We start from the raw sequence: 19,924 nt of genomic DNA on the forward strand, positions 1-19,924 counted from the left end.
ACAGGTTTGAAGAGTTATATATCAATCTTTGACATGCAGACCAACCAGGGCAACCTTCCTCCCTGAAATATTTGACTACAGCTTACATAATGTCCAGTGAACTAGAGAAAAGTGATTCTACCAGTGATGCTAATCTGTGGCTGAATGAACATCCACTTCATCTACTTACCCTCTAAAAGAGGAAATAGTGCAGGTCAGGACCCTGCTTAAAAGCTGGAAGTACTTTGCACGAGGAATGAGAAAGATTCAGACAGTTTCCTGAAATATTCCTGTAACTAAGTTGTACTTTATTTTTTATTGGCAGAATATTAATTAATTGATTTCATGTGGACTGAGAAATTTCTGAAAATGAAAATCACCAAAAATCCTGTTCTAAGGAGTACACATGCATGTGGATATTCATTAAGACTGGCATTCCTTCTAATGGCCAGTAGGGGGCGACTTGTTATTAATGTACTTGAATTGTATTAGAAGTGTGTGGATTATTAGGAGTGTGGCCGTTCTGAATGAGGGCTGCCATCCTCATCTAATTCTGAACAGTCAGCTGGACCTAGTACAACATTTGTGGTAGCAGTTATCCCATGTGTGACACACTCATTGAGTCCATAGATATGCCTCGCTAACCAAGCAATAGCTAATAAATTAGCTTCTTGTTACAAAATGGATTAAATTCATTTTTCAACTAAAAATTATTACAATTAATGACAAAATTGACAAAATGATTAAAAGTATGCTTGAAATTTGTGCAAATTCATGAAAAATAAATTGTAAATTATGACATGTAAATAAATATTCACAGCCTTTGCTTAATATTGAAGCACCTCGGCAGCAATTGCAGCCTCAAGTCTTTTTGAGTTTGATGCTACAAGCTTGGCACATCAATTTCTCCCATTCTTCTTTACAGAACCTCTCATCAGATTGGATGGGGAGGGTCAGTGCGCAGCCATTTTCACATCTGTTCAATTGGGTTAAACTCTGGGCTCTGGCTGGGCCACTCAAGGACATTTACAGAGTGGTACTGAATTCACTCCTTTGTTATTTTGGCTGCGTGCTCAAGGTTGTTGTTGTTGTCTTGGATATATCTGTCCCTCAAACCAACAACATGATGCAGCTGCCACCATGCTTATGACTTGAGGCTGTAATTGCTGCCAAAGATGCTTTAACAAAGTATTGCGCAAAAGCTAAGCAGGCTATACTAGAATATCAAGCTTTGCTGTTGTTGTTGTTGTTGTTGTTGTTGTTGTATGACAAAATGTGGAACAAGTGAAGCACTGTGAATGCTTTCTGGATGTGCTTTACAGTCTCTGGAAGTACATGTGGAATTTATATTTAGGGCAGTTTTAAGAAAATGATTCTATACATAAAATCATCATTTGAATGAAGGGGTTAAGCTATACAAGGCATGGCATGCCTTCATGTTCTTCCCACATATCCCTGCTTGTCCAACTGTTACAACACAAATCCCACATGGAAAAACTTTACAAAATAGACTTCAAAACTTGTCTTTTACATTTTTGATCATGTTGGGTTGCAGACTGTAGAGAATGACAGCATGTCCCATCTGGGACATCTCACAACTATTTAATCAACACTGGTTGACAATCAATCTTATTCCCACTTTTTTCACATAGTATGCCTTCCCTGATCACTTTCTTTACTTAACTTTTTTCCTCCTAACCCTGCTTACCCCCTTCTTGTTTTCACCCATCCCCCCCTGCTCTGCTCTCTGCCTGTCCTCACAGATAAGTAGGAATCCCTCACCTTTCGCATAACGTCACATGGTAGCAATCAGAGTGGGCTTTGGCAGACAAATTAGGGCAGTTAATGTCGACCGGAGATCTGTGCAGAGGCGGGGAAGCTGGTGCTAAATGCCAACAGATGGGGCCTGAAGTGGATCGGCCCAGCCTGACACAGTCTGTTACAGTATAGCCTGAGGTGTAGAGCTTAAAAGGGCTTGAGCCTGGAGGAAAGAGGAGCGTTCTTCCTAAATTTATAAGTGAGTAATAGAAGACTTGGAAGCGAGGAATGTAGAGAGAAAGATTGGCAACTTTGGAAAAACTATTGAACCTGGGACCTACCTGTGATCCATGGTGGTGTCTCAAATCAGATTTTTTTGTTTTGTTTTGTTTCTTTGTGATTAAAAAACTTATTGTCATGATCATTCCTCCACCACCACCCAGGAGCTGTTTATACTGTATGAACTCCAAAAAAATGAGTCATATTCATCTAAAAAGCAACTTCTCTTCCAGTTCACCCCTGAATTTTTGCATATTTCATCAAATCTTTGGCCGTGACGTTTGCATGCATCGCAAAGCCAATAATGCATAAGGATACTCCTCAAATGGCACATTTTCTGTCATCACTTCTAAATTATGAATGGACAACGCTCTCTGAATTTGATTTATCCCGAATAGATTATCCCTCTAAAAAGTGGGTGCCGCTTTCAACACATATTTTTTCCTCATATTCTCACATATTTGGGAGTTAAGTGTGTGTCCACTTTGGAAACCCCCGATTTAGCCCACAGGGCAAGTAATAATTGAGATTCTAGTGTGGCCAGCTCATATTAATGCCAAGACTTATCGTTACAGTCACCATAACTTCAGAAACACTAATAAAAAAGCTATATTTTCTTTTTGGTATTTCCTCAGATTCCCAGGCGCGCCCTAATTTTTGTATTCAGCCCTTTTCCCAAACCTAAATGTTCACCCAAGGCCTGATCTCGATGCTGAAGTATCCCATCGCAATCAGACACGGCATTCTTAGCCAAGCACAATATTGAGTGTCTGGTTATTGTTGTTTTTCTTTTTTAAATACATGAATAATTTGGCACGGGCATGAAAGTTTAATAATTACTGAAATGCTGAAGCCAGGACTGTAATTGCTTAAGCAATGGCTTCAAAATGCTCAGTAATAAGTGAAACAGCTCATAAAGGGCTTATGCAAAATTTACCAGTGTAATTTCTATTTGTCCATCTGCACACAATCCGCTTTTTGTGATCACCTTAATACAGACACACACACACTTTGACTCACACACACATTCCTCTTATGTTACAGGCTTTGAAGAGGCAGACTCATCCCCATTTTCAACAGTACCCAATCAAACACAAAGCTGAGGGGCGGATTAGGAACAGGCTTGTGGTCCACAATGCTCCTATCAGGGACCACACTGGTTTTAAATTACCCCCCTATTCCTCACTCATTTTCAATCACTCACTAGCCCAATAAAGTTTGTTTCTGCAATAAAATGGGAAAAAAGAGAGCACTGAATTCCAGTTTTGTGCGGCGGCAGTCCCCTACAATTCCCGACGCTCTCTGTTTGTGTCTGGAAAATCGCTGGCCAGCAAAAGAGATGTGATTAGCCCATTTGCAGCCTAGAAAGGTTTAACGTTTTGAAAGCGAGAAGACGATGTTTCCCTTGGAAAGATGAAGGCAAAATGGAAAAACGGAAAGTTGGAAATACGAAGAGACCGAAGGATGACAGATGTGCGAGCAGAGGTGTGGTCATTGTCACGCATGTTGTCAGATCCAGAGGGAGCGGCGTCTCTTCAGACGACAGCTGGTTTCACTCAGAAAAGGAAAAAAAACAGACACACAGCAGAGAGGAGAGAGAAAGAGATCAGACCTTCACCACTGAATATTTATGATCTCGGTCCACACAGATTTCTTGCCACATTTTTGTTGCGGTTTTCGGGGGGTTAGTACTTGCTGACCCACACACACACACACACACACACACACACACACACACACACACACACACACACACACACACACACACGAGTGTTCACAGATATACAGATGATGGAAAAGAGATAGGGGCTGGGGGAGGGCGGCGTGAAAAAGAGAAATAAGTCCCATTAGACCATTAGGATGGTAAGTTGCGGTGAAAATAAAAGAAGAGCATGAGGGGAAAAGAAAAGTCTTAGGAAAGAGACCTGCAGACACATACAGAGACCCCATGCTGGAAAATGCCGTTGTTGAGCTTTGAAGCACAGTGGTAATGAGGCTCCATTTAAATCCAATGAAGCCGCTTTGGCAGCTTATGAAAGCACAATTGGTAAGCCCCCTTCGTCTGCTGATGGGTGTGTGTGTGTTCCTGTGGTTGTGTGTGTGTCAGTAGAATAGGGAGGGGACAAACTGGACAATATTTGGCTTTACTTTAGTTTCTCTTTTCATCAAAGCAGCAAATTATTCACAAAACTCCCGTAAGTCAGTTTATTCTATAAACACTAGTAAACAAAGCTTAAATGTGACAGTGATTTACACTGGCTATAATTGATGTAACTTTCATTATAGCAGTAATTCGCAACGAACCCTATGAGGGAGCCCCTTAGCTCTTTAGATCAAGGTTTTCCATTACTGATACATTCATCAAGGTGAAGGAAACAAAATTAGCTGACAGAGATGAATGCAGCGTGAGAGCAGTGCAGGTGATGAGGGAAAGTAATGTAGATGTTTTTGATAAACCTTTATAGAGACAAACAGTAGGTGGGCTGCATTACTTTAGAAAACATAGTGTAGAAGAAGCTTGTTAAGGGGCTTTTTGGATCAAGTGCCACTTGCAGGCCTGAAAACTAAAGTCAACACCAAAAAGTGGAGTTGCTCAAGTGGGTACTTGAAGCTGACTCCAAAAATCAGTCCCCACAAGAAAAAGAAGTGGTTTTGGTCTCTACAATAAAAGAAGCTGTACTGGGAAGGATTTCGTGATTAACTGACTTGTTTGAATTGTATTAGAAGCTTATAAATTATTAGGAGTTTGGCCATTCTGAATGAGGGCTGCCGTTATCATCTAATTCTGACCAGTCAGCTGAACCTAGTCCCATATTTGTGGTAGCAGTTATCCCATGTGTGACACACTTACACTGGATACACCTTGCTAACCAAGCAATAGCTAATAAATTAGCACCCCATAATCTTTCGTCCAAGTGGCTATTTCTGATTAGATTTGAGTCTTCATAACAGGACTTTATAAACCAACATCGCCATGATCATCTTTATGGGTAAACCTTGAAAACCCTAAACCTTTCAATGAGGTTTGGCAACCACCAGTGGTAAGGGAAAAATGTGCATTTCCCAGCTGGTCGCCAAGCGGTTGCTTGAGGTTGGTGGCAGTTGCTGTGAAATCAGTTGCCAAATCCCCGGCCACGCAGGCTGATCAGTGAGGTGGAGACTGCTGGCAGTCGCAATCTGAAATTGGTTACAAAGAGGTATGCCACGTTGCACCAAAAACATACCAGCATTTTCTTTGATTGCTAACAGATTTTCATGGTTCCCCTAGATTGCAATACACTGACTTGTCAAAAAAACAATCAACCGTTGCTCTCCGAGCTGTAGTGAAACTGTTAAAAGCGCAACACAAAACATTAACGGAGAATGTTTGCCTTCAAAGTCAAACTTCCACCCTTTGAAACATGTTGGCTGCCTCTGTGAATCACAGCTTTTAGCCACTTAACTAGTAATTTCCAAGTGTTATCATGTTGTCATCTTCAATGGAAACTACAGGCAATTGCAGCAATCTGCTAGTGACCAAAGCAAAAACAAGGACCTTTGCTGCACCCTCTTTTCGACTGATGTTCACCCAGCGATTCTCAACAACCAGTAAAGGAACACACATTATTCCCACCAGCTGGTCTCTAAGCCTGTGTGACTGAGGCCTTAAAAGTTTCGACCACTCAAAGATTAATCGCTAAAAATCGATGTAGCAACCAGCAGTTTGTAAAATGTTGTTATGAAGACTCAAATGTCAAATTTTCAATGTTGTTTCTAACTGAAGAAAGAAAAAGGAAACTGTATGTGACAGAATTCCCCTATCTTTGTGATTCACTAGTATAGTCTATGGATAAACCTTGCTAACCAAGGTAACTGGGACTTATTGATAGCTTAGGACTCCACCCTCCCATCCCAATATGTTAATAGTTAATGGTAGCCAAAAAGCTAAAGCTGAGGCTTCAAATGAACTTTACAAAATAAAGGGTGACATCAAAGTGGGTTTGGGGTCTGGGACTCGGTTATTGGTTTTCACAGAGATTAAAAAAAAGGAGAAAGCTTGGTGCCTTGTAAAACAACATCTTAACATCTTTATTTTGTTATTCATAAGAAGAAGCGAAGAACTGAGGCAATATTTTGCTCATGTAAATGCTGATCATCTTTAATGACTGAATGTCCTACAGGACAAAGGATTTTCAGTTTTGTTCTGGTTGTAGACGGTTTTGCTTTGGTGTATAGTTAACTGAACTCAATATAAACAGCAACTTGATAGAAGGCCAGGATGTCCAGGAGAGAGATGCTTGATTCAGAGATTCAAGATATGTTTCAGTGTGTGTGTGTGTCCAGTCTGTGAAACCTCTATTCTCAGAGCCTCAGTGGCCATGCCTGGGGAGAGTGATGATAAATGACTGCTTTCCTGTAATTTACCTTCAGGAGAATGGATGGAGCTGGCCTGTTTGGTTAGTGGGTGGGGAGATGAGGAAAGAGGACACTGTAGGTGAAAAAAAAGAGAAAGAGAGTAAGGAGATTCCTGCTTTGAGCCTTTCTCTGGAGTTGGGTTTCCTCCAAGGTGAGGAACGCATTAAATTGTGTGTATATACTGTGTGTGTGCGCCTCATTGTTTATTTACAGAGCTTTAGCTCTTGCAGCGTTCATAGAGGAGGGGAGCCGCTCTACCCAATATTCTCTTCTTCAAACCCCCATCTAGCCCCCGTGAGTGGAAACATACCAGAGCAGTGCCAACTGTGTTTGAGCAATGGAGAAAACACACATGATCAATTTTATATAATTTCTGCAGCTAAGGCTAATAGCCGCTATTAAAGAGACAGATGATCAACACAACGCACAGTTCATTACCTAATAATTTATTTTTTACCATTTAGATTAAAAAGTCAGTGGTTCATTGCCTCAGAGGAAAATGTACAAGGAAGACTTCGATATAACAGAAGTGAAAAGCAGTGCTAGACTGAGGGCAGGATCCCTTTGTTCCCCCCAAAAAGGTAGGTGGACAATTTTTGTGTGAGTGAACCATTATTCCCAGGACATTAATGTAACAGGACATGGTGGGCTTTGTGTGTCAGTTTCCATCTGTACCTCTATGGGAAAAGCAGAGGGTCCAGTCAGTCACGTTTTTACTCCATTCACCTCAAAGTCATTTACAATTGGGTGGTTGTTGTCTGGAAACAACATAAAACCGAAAGGAATACATTCTGTGTAATATCTGAACCACGTCTTCTGGTCGTGATCACGAAAGCATATGTTCCTGGTTTCTACATCCATATAACATCCATAATCATCTGGTTTGTACATCCATAAATGTGAGTCATCCCAGGCTAAGTGATGCTTTACAAAAGACAACATAAACGGCAGAGGCAGTTCAGTACATATTTACAATATTAAAAAAAAAAAAAAAATGCATCAGGACAAGCCAAATGTGTGGATGAAAATGACGCATGTGCACAAAGAAAAAAAAAAAAGTCAAAAAACAAACAATGGGAAGTTGACCAAGAAAATTTGTGTGATATAATTCTTCATCATGGACCGTTTCAGAACCCTACCCCCACCCAAAAACGCTAAACTTCAAATAAGTTTCCTCTCACCTCTCTGCAAGTTGTGTGTGTCACTTGTTTGCTCGGGAAGGTTAATTAAACACACAAACTCACACACCTGTGAATGCTATAAACGCTGTGGAAAAAAAATACACAGGGGGGAGGAAGCAAAGTGAAGCAGTTATGGTCTCAGTTCCACTGCCAAGCTGCTGGGCTTGTTAATATAAAACAACAGGATGGCTCTGTCTAGGAGGCTCACAAAATAGCTTTCACAAGCGCTACACTTCCACCCCCTAACCCCCCACTCAAACAAAATCTGGCCAATTTTAACCTATTTTGATTTCGATGTTCAGGGTGGGCACTTAAGAAAAGGAAAAGCTGGTTCGTAGTTTTCGATCATGTGACCTGTGCAGAGGCCTGCAGGGAAAACTGTATTTTTTTTTCCAGCTTACATACCAGACCCTCCACAGAACTGCAGGAGAACGGTGTAAATATTTCATCTTTTACAATCCATGAATGTTTAGATCACCCTTTTAAAGGATTCACACAAAGATGTGATCCCGCTCCATTCTGGTGATGTTTTACTTGAACTCTACATGGATAAAAAATTTTGGACCACACCTTTTTATGAATTCAAGTGTTTTCAAACCCATTGCCACAGGTGTATAAAATGAAGCACCTAGCAACGCAGTCTGCGTTTACAAGCATTTGTGAAAGATCAGTTCTAAAGAGCTCATTGAAATCCATCACATTTGTAATTTTTTCCCCTCTTCCAGATATTCTACGATAAGCTATCGGTGGTATTATCACAAACATGGGTGTGTTTAGAAATAGTGACAAAGTGGAAGGCCATGTGAGGTTACAGAGCAACCGCTAAGGTGCACCTGTGACTCAGTAACTGCAGATTTGCAAACCTTGTTTGCTGTGTGCCAGGAGCTTCACGACATGGATTTTGGTACCTGAGCAGCTCTTGTAGGTGTGAGGTAAACTACTTTTGTCCATATAGTGCATTTAGTGGAGATTCCTTCACTTTACACTGCAGTGCAAAAGCACAAACATGCTTAATCTTGATTTGATTTGCTCTTTTAGATTTGAAGGTAAAAAAGCTCTCAACTATTAAAACAAAGGCAAGGGCGCTTTAGCTAAAACTAGCTAGCTAACACATGGTGATCCATCAGCTGCTGGCTTCAGATGTTTTATGGCAGAAGTGACACACCAGTAACATTTTGTTTAACATCATTATAGTGAAACTTATTTCCTATTGCTATTGACAAGATCAGTTGCTGTGGTGGATTGGTGTGATCTGTCCGCAGTAGCTGCATGACAGGATGCCTCAGTATACCTTTCACGCTGGTCTGTTTGTTCGCCACAGGCAACGTCATCATCATAGTCCTAAACATTTATGGTGCAGGAAGCTGCTACAGTACTCCTCGGAACAATAGGTGTCGCTACTCTGAAAAAAAACCCCTCTGCATCGGCACTGATATAAGGGAAATCGCCTCCATCTATACTTTTTTCTCCACCAAGTCATCTTACAACATGTCCGTCTGATCTGTGACCATGTGAGCAGTAAAACCTGACATGATTGTACACTTTTATCTGCTTGGCTGGTACAACGGGGCCCTTAGGCTAAATGTGTTCCCATGCAGTGCCACACTCTAAAGATTTGCAGGCAGGATAGTTATACATGTGTATAGTTTAAGAACTATCCAGCATTTTGGGTAAACTGAACTGGCAAAAATGATCAACAGGCATCGGAAAAAGCCTCTTTTGGAAGCGTTCCTATAGTGTGACATATCACGTGAAAACTAGAAGAGAAAGAATTTTGTGGAATTCCTTCACGAGGGTGTTGGGTGCTCAAGGAGCTGAGGCAAATATTTTGACAATTCATTGTAATGCCAGACTTACATACCAAGATGTGGACACGGGTGCTACTGTAACACCACCTGTCTGACAGGTCACAGAGGACAGCCGACACATAAATAAAGGACTGCTTCTGCATTTTTGAGAAATTCCATCAGTGGGATTTGTGCCCTCAGCATAGTGCCATAGAAAACCTTTTTTTTGTCACACATCAGAAGTCGTGGTGGCTTATAATTCATTTTGGTTACAACTTGTTTTTGCATTGTATTATAAAAAACAAAAACAAAAAATGTCTTGATGAGAGTGAAAAGCATGAAGAGCCACAATCGTTTGAACAACATCTAGTCATGTTCAGAGTTCATAACAGCATCAAATATCATGCCATTAGACGTCCTCAGTTCTAATAACACTTCATAAACACAATCAGACCATTTACCTGTGTGTCTTTTCTTTGCAGATTGATTTACATTCTCAGAAAACAAGAACTACAGTGCAGTACTATACACCACAGAGGAGTCTGGAAGCCTCTTTCTGTGCTTTCACTTATCTAAAACACTAAATACACAACATGCAAAATGGGTTAAAAGGAGAATTCGGGGGGGGGGGGGGGGGGGGGGGGGGGGTGGAGGGAGGGAGGGAGTTTGTGGCTGACACACAGACGAGAGCAGAGGAGAGACACTTTTGGAGGAATGACAAACCAAACATGCCGCCAAAGCCAAAGGAGCGTAACCACAAGCTAGCATGAGATGCCTGTAAGAACACTCAATGCTATGTGAGCTTGATGTGCCCCTCAACTAAACTGTGTGTTTATATTGTACTCTATTTAAATAAATTGTAAAGTCGTTTACAAAATGAAATAACTGCAAAAGGCAGATAAAAAGCTTGAGAGCAACCAGATGGGTCTCTCTGCGGTTAATTCGTTGGTCCTGACTTTCATAGTCTCTTAATTGAATTTAAAAACTGACTACTCTTATTTGGCAAGGCATGACAGGGTTATGCATTTGGGGTGGGCAAGTGGTGGAAGATGACCTGGGAAGTTTTCCTTTGGATCTTCATGCTCATATTAGTTTACCTCTCTCTGCTCCCTGTAAGGATTTGATGGACCAGCAAAAGAAAAAAGAAAAAACTCCACAAACATGCAAACTTAACAAAGCACATGAGGACTGAAATATGATCCTCTCATGTCATAATACAATCAGTGAGCACTAAAAATGTTCCAGGCTCATTCATTTTGTCGAAATACTAAGCAAGGAATGAAAAACAAAAACGAAAAAACCCAACAACACAGCTACGTCTTTTCTTTATCCAACTTGTTTTTGTGTTTTTACTGCATGAAAAAGGAACTCTTGTTTCAATCTCTTGTTGTGGCAAACAAAAGCCTGCCAGTCTTCATCAGTCAACGCAATGAAATGTTCGGCCATTTTTAAAGACATAAGTGACGCTGGCCACACAGCAACGTCTGGAAGAGCTGTACCCAGCAAAGAGAATATCCATGAAGCGCAAAAGTCTCAATGGAAAAGTTGGTTTTGTTCTGAAATTCGGTCTGCGCCGCTTCATCTTCCACAAAGTGACAGGCCATGAGTCATGATGGTGACTTTATAAACCACTCATAAGAGGGAACAGTGGTGAAGAGGCCTGCGATGTGACTCACTCGTGCCCAATGCAACAAAGGGATACATCTCAAATAAGGATGTGGATGGCTGAGATAGCAAAGTAGCCACACAAGATATACAAACTCTAGTATGAGCAGTGACATCGGGCACTTGACCGTATAAGAGCCTACGTGAGCAGTTTATTCTGTGAGGGCTGTGTGGTGGTGGTGGCAGCAGCAGTGGTGGTGTGACTGAGGTTTGCTGTGGAAAATGTCCCTGCAAAGGGAGCCCTTGGTTCCTCGTAGGACATAGAAGTCCTATAGTCCAAAGAAGATACTGCAAAGACCTTGAGAAATTAGGCCTGTTTTGACAGGAAAATTCTGAAGGTCATCAGTGTGAGGTGGCCAAGCTGGAGATCTGTAGCTTGTTTTGTTGCTGATATCAGTCTGTGAAGTGATAAACACTCTATAATAAAATCCTCAGAGAACAGTGAGGGGTGAGCATTGGTAGTCTTGCATGGAAATACCTTAAAATGGCAGAAGACAGGCAGTTTTGACAGGTGGAGGTCAGGGGGTTGTATTTTTTAGCAGGGGGTTGGACAGTTCAGTTGCCGTCGTCGAGGGGGGGAAATGGCGCCTGCTTTTGTCTACACTTCACACCCTTTTTAATGGTCCCTTTTTAAGGCAAACCAATCGGACAAATAGACAAGTGGCCTTACAATGAAAAAAACTTGAAAAATAAAAATGAAAATAATTATACAATATACACAAAACGTGGTCCTTAAAACAGGCAGGGTACATGCAGTCTTTGTAATGTGCAGCGTTCCCACAATGGAGGAGAAGAAAGGACTCGAGTGGCCGGGGATAAGAGAAGTCAAGAGTCAGGATTTGTGATTGAGTGCTGTGGAGGGAGAGGTAGGGATGGACGCTGCTTTTCCCAATCATGCTTTGCTGCACTTCCCCTTCTTCTCCTTGCGCTGGAACTTCCTCAGACGTCTCGTCCAAACGTCTCTCCACTGGATCACCAGGCTGTTCTTATCGGCCACCAAGCCTATGCGCTCCGCCCCTGGACTGCTGGCTCCACCTCCGGGCCCGACTCCTGGACCTGCTCCTGGGCCCGTTCCACCTTCAGCGCCACCCATCACCAAAAATCGTTTGCTCATCTGGATTTTGGGACACTTGCAGGCAAGGTCCTTCATGTGTACCCACAAGATGTTGTCACCTCTCTTTAAGGGTTCGCCCCGGCTCTTGTACACAGCCACCACGCTAACGGAGAACTTGGCCCAGTCACCCACCGTCTCCATGTCCAGCACGTTCACTTGGACAGCTGGGAACACATTTGCAAGAAACACACTCAAAACTCTTTACGCTTTTTAATTAATGGTATGGAAAGGAATTCTGCTCTCTTACCATAATCCTTCTTGCAGTATTTCTTCATGTTGATCTTCAAGTTGCCTTTCACTGGTTTACAGTAGGACTCACAATCTGCAAAAATAAGGACAACCAAGTTCACACCTGAAATGCAGGCAGTGACTCCAGTGCTTGTTTTCCACCAACATGTGGCTGGGGCCAGTTCTCTCTTGGTGCACTGAAAACCATCCTTCATTTTGACAGATTTGGGAACCAAATGTTGCATAGTGTTACTAACAGAAGTCGGTGTGATTTCCTTGGGAAGAATATCATGGTCAACAGAATCTGCAGACTCCAAATGCCAGTCACTTGTGAACCCTCCCTTTGGGACAGATTTTTGACACAAGTCATCAGTCTTCTTTTTTGTGGTGGAAATGTGTTTAAGCATTTATAGGCTAGGCACAGTCACAGTATTGGTGAAAAAGGTACCAAAGGAGCACATGAATCTTTCATATTTGCTCAGTCTTACTAACACGTTGTAATGCATAATTAGTGTCACATCACTTTAAAATATAAAACGCAGTGATCAAGCAAATATAAACATAACATTGTGATATGTGCTGATTTCTATATAGAAAGGCCAACTTTGACTCCCCGTCCCATTAATATATTTCACATTTTTTTATAAACACAAAAAATACACATCAAAGCATGATCTACTTTTTAAATACATGTGTATTTTTTTCTATAATAACTGAGTAAACTTATACTTGCCTTTACAAACTGACTGATGTTGCCAAAGGCTGAAAGGAAAACTGGAGCAGCGCTAAATAATAGTTGGGCTTGGTGTGGTTTTTGTGTGCTAAAAAACAGCTTCTGACAAATCACACATCCAAATCCCTGCAACAGCCAGTGCTGGGAGGCAAGTGAAACATACCAGAGGAGTAAAAGTGTTCAGTTTGACATGTTCTCCGGGGCCTTGAGAAAAGGCAGAGCGTGGTGGAAGCAGGTCATGGTTGGATGAATGTGGATAGGCCTTGGCTGCCAGAGTGACAACTAAGACCACACACTGGACCAATGACCTCTGCTGACCATTAGTAGGTGGGGTTGCAAATGATGTGGTTTTTACGTTTATGAATATGACAGTCAAAATTGATTTCTAGGCTGGATGACCATTCTCTGATCTTTTTCTGACCGACTTTAAGGCCAGTCACGGTTTGGTTTAGCTGTTCTGTGTCCTCCAGCATCTTTTTCAATCCAGCTTTTCCCTCATGCAGATTTTGGCCAAAGAGCAGGCATGTGGCGCTGGAAACACTTTGGCGCTTGATTTCAGCATTTGGAACCTGAGCAGCCACCTTTCCTTCTATTATATGACTCACAGCTTACCTGCAACCTGAATTAAATTAAAAAAAAGAAAAAAAAACAAATTTTATATATATATATATATATATATATATATATATATATATATATATATATATATATATATATAAGTTGTTTGTAATTTTATGTTGAGGAATAGCTGTGTACAGCAGTTTCAATGGACCAGAAAGGTCGGAAAGAAACTCTCAGTTGTGTTATAGAACCCTTCAAAGATTTGAAAGCATATGCATGTAATTACATCGCGTGGTTTATTTTCTTGTAGTCCTGAAATATTTGTTTTGCCATGTCTGTATTCTCGGAGATCGGAAAACATGTTTTGCAAGAACAAAGAGCAAAAGGAAAGGGAAACTGAGAAGATAAGCATGATTAAATAGGCTTAAACAGATGAAGTGCGCTAAAACAATGATAAGAATCCCTTTTAAACTTTAAAGCATTCACTGTGCTTTTAACTCAATTTCTGCCACTGGAGCTGCAGAAAGAAAAATGCTGTTGTTTGTTAGTAAGACTCATCTGTGGTTGACACAGGCTGCTGGATTCTGTGACTCATTGAATTTTGGATCCACAGCATAAAAATAAAAATCTATGAGAAGGATATGTAGCCAAGTACAGGATAGGGTAGGGGAAATTAAAGTAAGATGGAGAGAATGGGCCAATAGCTAGATTCGCAGGAGGGATAAAGGGAGTTGCGTGGAGAAGAATGACTGGAGCCACAGGTAAAGTTGCTATGAATTGTATTAAACTATTTAGCAACAATTTAACAGCATTTTATGAACAGGAATGAAAACATAAAATAAAATACAGTGACAGCAATAATAATAACAGTCAGAATCCTATCTGAGCTCAGATATGTCAGTCTTGCCGGCTTAATAGTCAGTGTTCAGTCAAGTCAAATCCAACAGGTCAAAAGTTTGTGATTGGTGCGATTTCGTCCTACCGCACTGTTGCAATTGTTCGTGAGAGAAGAGCAACCTGCCCTTCTGGGCCAACTCAGAATGGCTGTGGTTCGGTTCGGTTCAAAGGGAAAGGCTCGCCATCTTCCTCGTCAGGAAGAGATCCAGGTCTCACGATCCCATAAAAAAAACCTAGCCTGTAAACAACAGGACTATTACTAATTCAGTTCACACTCTAATGATATACATGGCCATATGTAAATAATGTAAGTGCTATAACAAAACAAGCACAAAACATTAATTCTAATTTCTAACTATAGTCTATACAGTGCATCTTAATCATGAATGCAATCTTTAAATCACAATCAGCTTATTCTATCGTCAAGGTGCACATTTCTATCAGAAATCAGAAATAAACCATGGTAGATTATTTTTTTACAGTATTGCCCTTTAACTGAATTACAGGAGCATTGCTTTACACTGCATAGCAATGAAGCAATATATTATTTACACTCAATGTACAGAATAAAATTACCAAAAGAATATACAAAAACCCACAGGCTGTAGTTTTACAGTATGTGGTAACGTATCAGCACAGTAAGAATACACACTGACATCTATCCAGTGCCGCTCGAGCATCAAATGTAACAAAATAAAGTAGATTCATGACCTTTAAGATCAACATTAACTTATTCCATCATCTAATTTTAGTGCATTTAATATTCAACAAGTAATACTAGAACATCATCAGCACACAAGCTGAGTGCTCAAAATGGCTGAACTCAGTGAGAAACCCCGTGTGTTCTCCCACAGTGAAAACGTGGTCAGCTACAGCTATGAGCATTAGGCTAGTTAGCTTTTCAATTAGCCTGATTCGCCCAGTCCCAGTTTAACTCACCAGCACACTTCTAATGTTCAACTCTCAGAGAGGATCTTGTTCAACTCTCAGAGAGGATCTTGTCCACTTCATCCGCTCCCGCGCAGATCTACAACATTGAAATCGGGCCATTATATTCCCTGTTAACTTCTTGTTAGCTTTTTAGCTTCAAGGTTAGCTTAACAGCTTCTGACTCACCGCGATGGTTTCAAGGTCCGAAATGTTCACAATAAATCAGGTCCGTTTCTCCAAGGTCCATGCAGATCTCCGGTATGGATATTTGCTCAATTTATCAAGTTAATAGTTATTTTCCAGCGAAAAGCTTGGCGGTGAAAATCAGTGATGGTCTCGTGCACCTCCGTCTCTCTCTGTGTCTGAGCACGTGATGGTACAGAGCAGGGGAAGGCGGGGCTTGTTCCTTCCTAACCAGTAGGGGTGTTAAATATACTCTTTGGGTTTTATTCTTATATTTATAGTATTTATCTTTTATTATTGATTTATTTTTGATCAACTCAGTGATTAACAGAGTAATGATAAATCCCAATTAACAATAACATGTTGTAGTGCATTACTGAGTCGTGTAAACTCACTGGGTTACATCCTCCCCTCTTAAATCTCATGCACGTCCCCGTGCATGGCTCTGGTGGAATAGGTAACATCATGAGCAAGGGAGTCGATGAAAGCTTTGTTCAATCCTTGAAAGAGTGATTTAACCACTGTTACTAGTGGGTTACCTAGCTGAGGATAAGTGAGTCTTTGGGATGGTTGGCGAATTCTTTCAGATCTTCTGATCTGTGTTTCTGTTTGCAAGGTTTCAGGTTCATCATCGTTTTCAACTTGTCTTTCAGGTGAAAGTTGATGAGTTGAGTTCTCTGACAACGGTGAATCTGACAAACTGGTCGACAAAACATTTTTGTCTTTTCGAGTGTCTGTTTCAGACTCACTTGGTGTGTTATTTTGTAGGCTTGTGTCACTTTCACTTGGTGATACGTTTGCTTCACTTTCACGTTCTGTCTGAGGTAGGTCTGTTTCACGGTCCATTTCAGGTAAGTTGGTGTCAGTTGAACTTCCAATTTCGCCTTCAGGTAAGTATGTTTCAGTTTCGTTCTCAGTTTCCTTTTCAGGTAAGTCTGTCATGTCCGGTAATGTGTTAGGTTGTTCGTTATCATTTACAGGATCTTTGTTTTGTTTGAATCCTTGGGTTGGCGGTATGGCGCATACTTGGTAAAAATGTCTGTTTTTCACTTGTGGAGGTTCAGGGTAAGAAAACTCATCTTCCTCTTCCTCAAGTGTTTGGTCGGAGTCAACTTCCAAAGCTGAACTTTGTCTTGTGCGTGGTCTGTTAGTTTTTGTGACTCGCTCGGGTTCATGCTCTGTTGGTGAGAGAAATCCACAGGGAAGTAACAGATCTCTGTGGAGCGTTCTGTTGGGTCCATCTCCGTTTTCTGGTTTTACAGTGTATACTGGTAAGTTTTCCATTTGTTTGGTAACAATATACACTGTTTGCTCCCATTTGTCCGCTAATTTGTGCTTCTCTCTCAGGCGGAGATTTCGAACCAAGACTCTGTCTCCCACATGTAGTGTGGATTCACGGATGATTTTGTCAAACCGTTTCTTGTTTTTGTCTGCTACTTTCTGGGAGTTTTTGATGGCTATTTCGTAGCTCTGTTCGAGGTAGCTTTTCAACTGCTTGACGTATTGAGAGTGAGTCAACTGTGGCTTGTTTGGCTGTGGCAGGCCAAAGGCAATATCAATGGGCAAGCGAGGCTGTCTACCAAACATTAACTCATAAGGAGAATAGCCTGTTACATCATTTTTTGTACAGTTATAAGCGTGAGTAAGTGGTTTTACGAAGTCACGCCAGTGATGTTTCTCGGTGTCTTTCAAGGTACCAAGCATGCTGAGTAATGTGCGATTGTATCGCTCAACAGGGTTGCCACGAGGATGATAAGGACTTGTTCGGACTTTGCGGATACCGAGCAGAGAGCACAGTTCTTTGATTGTACGCGATTCAAAGTCTCTCCCTTGGTCGCTATGAAGTCGCTCTGGAAAGCCATAATGAACTAAGAAGTTCTCCCATAAGTTCTTTGCAACGGTGGTGGCTTTCTGGTCTTTGGTTGGAATGGACACAGCATACTTTGTAAAATGATCCGTGATCACTAGGACATCTTTAGTGTTTTTACTGTCTGGTTCTATTGAGAGGAAGTCCATGCAGACTAGCTCCATGGGCCTGGAAGTTTTAATATTTACCAGAGGAGCAGCCTTGTCTGGCAGGGCTTTTCTACGGACACATCTCTCGCAAGCTTTCACTTTCTTTTCGACATCAACTGCCATTTTTGGCCAGTAGAAACGTGACCGAATGAGTTCCAGTGTGCGTTCGACCCCTAAATGCCCCATGTTGTCATGAAGATTAAGCATAACTGTAGGGCGTAAGGAATCAGGAAGGACTAACTGCAACAAGGTCTCTGGCCCCAACTGGCGTTTCCGGTACAGTAAGTCATTTTGGAGGTCAAGACGTTTCCACTCCCTTAAAAATAAGAGAACATCGTGAGACTCAGACTTAGTATCGGCTGGTGGACGTGAGTCAGCTGCCAGCAGCTTGATGACTTTACTAATGGCTGGATCTTTTCTCTGCAGGTTGACAAGATCAGTATGGGTGTATCTGGGTAAGGCTAGGAGATTGTTATCATTGCCTTCTTCTTGAAACATGTCTGGAATGGCACCTGCAGACATGGCAAGTGACTGGACTAGAGCACAAGAGGGTTCAGTCTGATCCATAGCCATATATCTTTGACAGGCTGCCATCACGGTATCGGATTGAAGTTGGAGCTCGACATCTTTGACTGAGGACAAGAGATGGGATCTGAACTTATCAATGCGCTGACATTCCTGGGTAAAAACTGGATCGTCTTCAGGTTTGTCATGTGGTTTCCTAGATAGTCCATCTGCATCAAGATTTTGTCTCCCAGCTCTGTACTTAATGTCAAAGTTATAGGTGGACAATGCAGCCAACCAACGATAACTCGTGGCATCAAGCTTTGCTGTGGTCAGAAGGTAAGTCAATGGGTTGTTGTCGGTGATGACTGTGAATGTGTTTCCATATAAATAGTCATGAAACTTGTCAGTTATGGCCCACTTTAAAGCTAGAAATTCTAACTTGTGGGCGGGGTATCTAGCTTCACTACGGGATAGACCACGACTTGCATAGGCTATAACCTGTGTGGTTCCATTCTGCACTTGATAAAGAGCTGCCCCAAGTCCGGTTGTACTGGCATCTGTGTGTACCAGGTAAGGTAGCTTTGCATCAGCATACCCAAGGACTGGTGAGGTGGTGAGTTTTTCAATAATAGTTTGAAACGATTTCTGGCACTCTGGTCCCCAACGATCACCAAAGGGCTCTTTGGGGTTCAGATACTTTGGATCACTGGGTGGGTTTTTACTATGCTTTCGTCTCGGAGGATAGCCAGCTGTGAGGGAGGTGAGGGGCTTGACAATTTTTGAGTAATCTTTGACAAATCTCCGGTAATAACCGGTAAAACCAAGAAACGATTGGAGTTCTTTTAAGGTTTGGGGTCTCGGCCAAGTCTTGAGTGCTTCAGTTTTTTCGGGATCAGTCTTTACGCCGTCTCTAGATACAATGTGGCCTAGATAACGGACTGATGTTTGGAAGAAACGACATTTGTCGGGCGAGAGTTTCAGCCCGTACTCTCTGAGTCGCTCAAGAACATGAATGAGTCGGGTCTCATGATCTTCAAGGGAACTGGAAAAGACTATCAAATCATCCAAAAAGACTAACACTTCTCTCAGATTGATGTCTTTCATACACTTTTCCATAAGCCTTTGGAAAGTGCTTGGGGCATTTGTTATTCCCTGGGGCATACGATTAAATTCGTAGAAGCCGAAGGGGCACACGAAGGCTGTCTTTGGCTTATCTTCTTCACACATCTCGATTTGATAGTACCCTGACTTAAGGTCCATCACAGAGAACCACTGAGATCCTGCAAGAGCAGAAAATGACTCCTCTAAGTTTGGCAAGGCATAGGCATCGCGGATGGTCTGCAAGTTAAGCTTCCTAAAATCAATGCATAACCGCACATCACCATTCTTTTTGCGGACCACCACTATCGGTGATGAGAATGGAGATTCAGATTCTCTGATTATGCCTGCATCTAAGAGGGCTTGTAAGTGCTTTTTAACTGCCTCGTAATCATGGGGATGAATCGGGCGAGATCTCTGTTTGAAGGGGGTTTCATCTTTTAAGTTGATGTGATGTTTTACATGTGTGGCATGCCCAAAATCAAGATCATTGTGTGAGAAAACATCAGAGAAGGTGTTTAGCTTTTCAGCTATCTTCTCTTTCCACTCTTCAGATAGTGGTGATTCACCAAAGTCGAAACTGAGAGGGGGTCTTGAGGTTGAAGTCTGCTGC

The 19,924-nt window shown here is 41.7% G+C and overlaps 1 protein-coding gene across 6 annotated transcripts in view; it reads right to left on the reverse strand.

Moving 5' to 3' along the window:
* Nucleotides 1-6,836: 6,836 nt before the first annotated feature.
* ntn2 (netrin 2) overlaps nt 6,837-19,924 on the reverse strand; it is a 53,944-nt gene continuing 40,856 nt past the window's right edge. For all 6 annotated transcript variants that reach the window (XM_085416205.1, XM_085416208.1, XM_085416206.1 and 3 more), the window contains 2 exons: nt 12,406-12,480; nt 6,837-12,322 (listed from right to left, as the gene is read on the reverse strand). In XM_085416205.1, the coding sequence (XP_085272331.1) occupies nt 11,937-12,322; nt 12,406-12,480 (461 nt within the window). In that variant the 3' untranslated portion in view covers nt 6,837-11,936. The remainder of the gene's footprint in view (nt 12,323-12,405; nt 12,481-19,924) is intronic.

The sequence above is a fragment of the Rhamphochromis longiceps genome, linkage group LG8 (genome assembly GCF_057381845.1).
Source record: "Rhamphochromis longiceps isolate RC_006_pf linkage group LG8, R_longiceps_female_GT1.1, whole genome shotgun sequence".
Lineage (NCBI taxonomy): Eukaryota > Metazoa > Chordata > Actinopteri > Cichliformes > Cichlidae > Rhamphochromis > Rhamphochromis longiceps.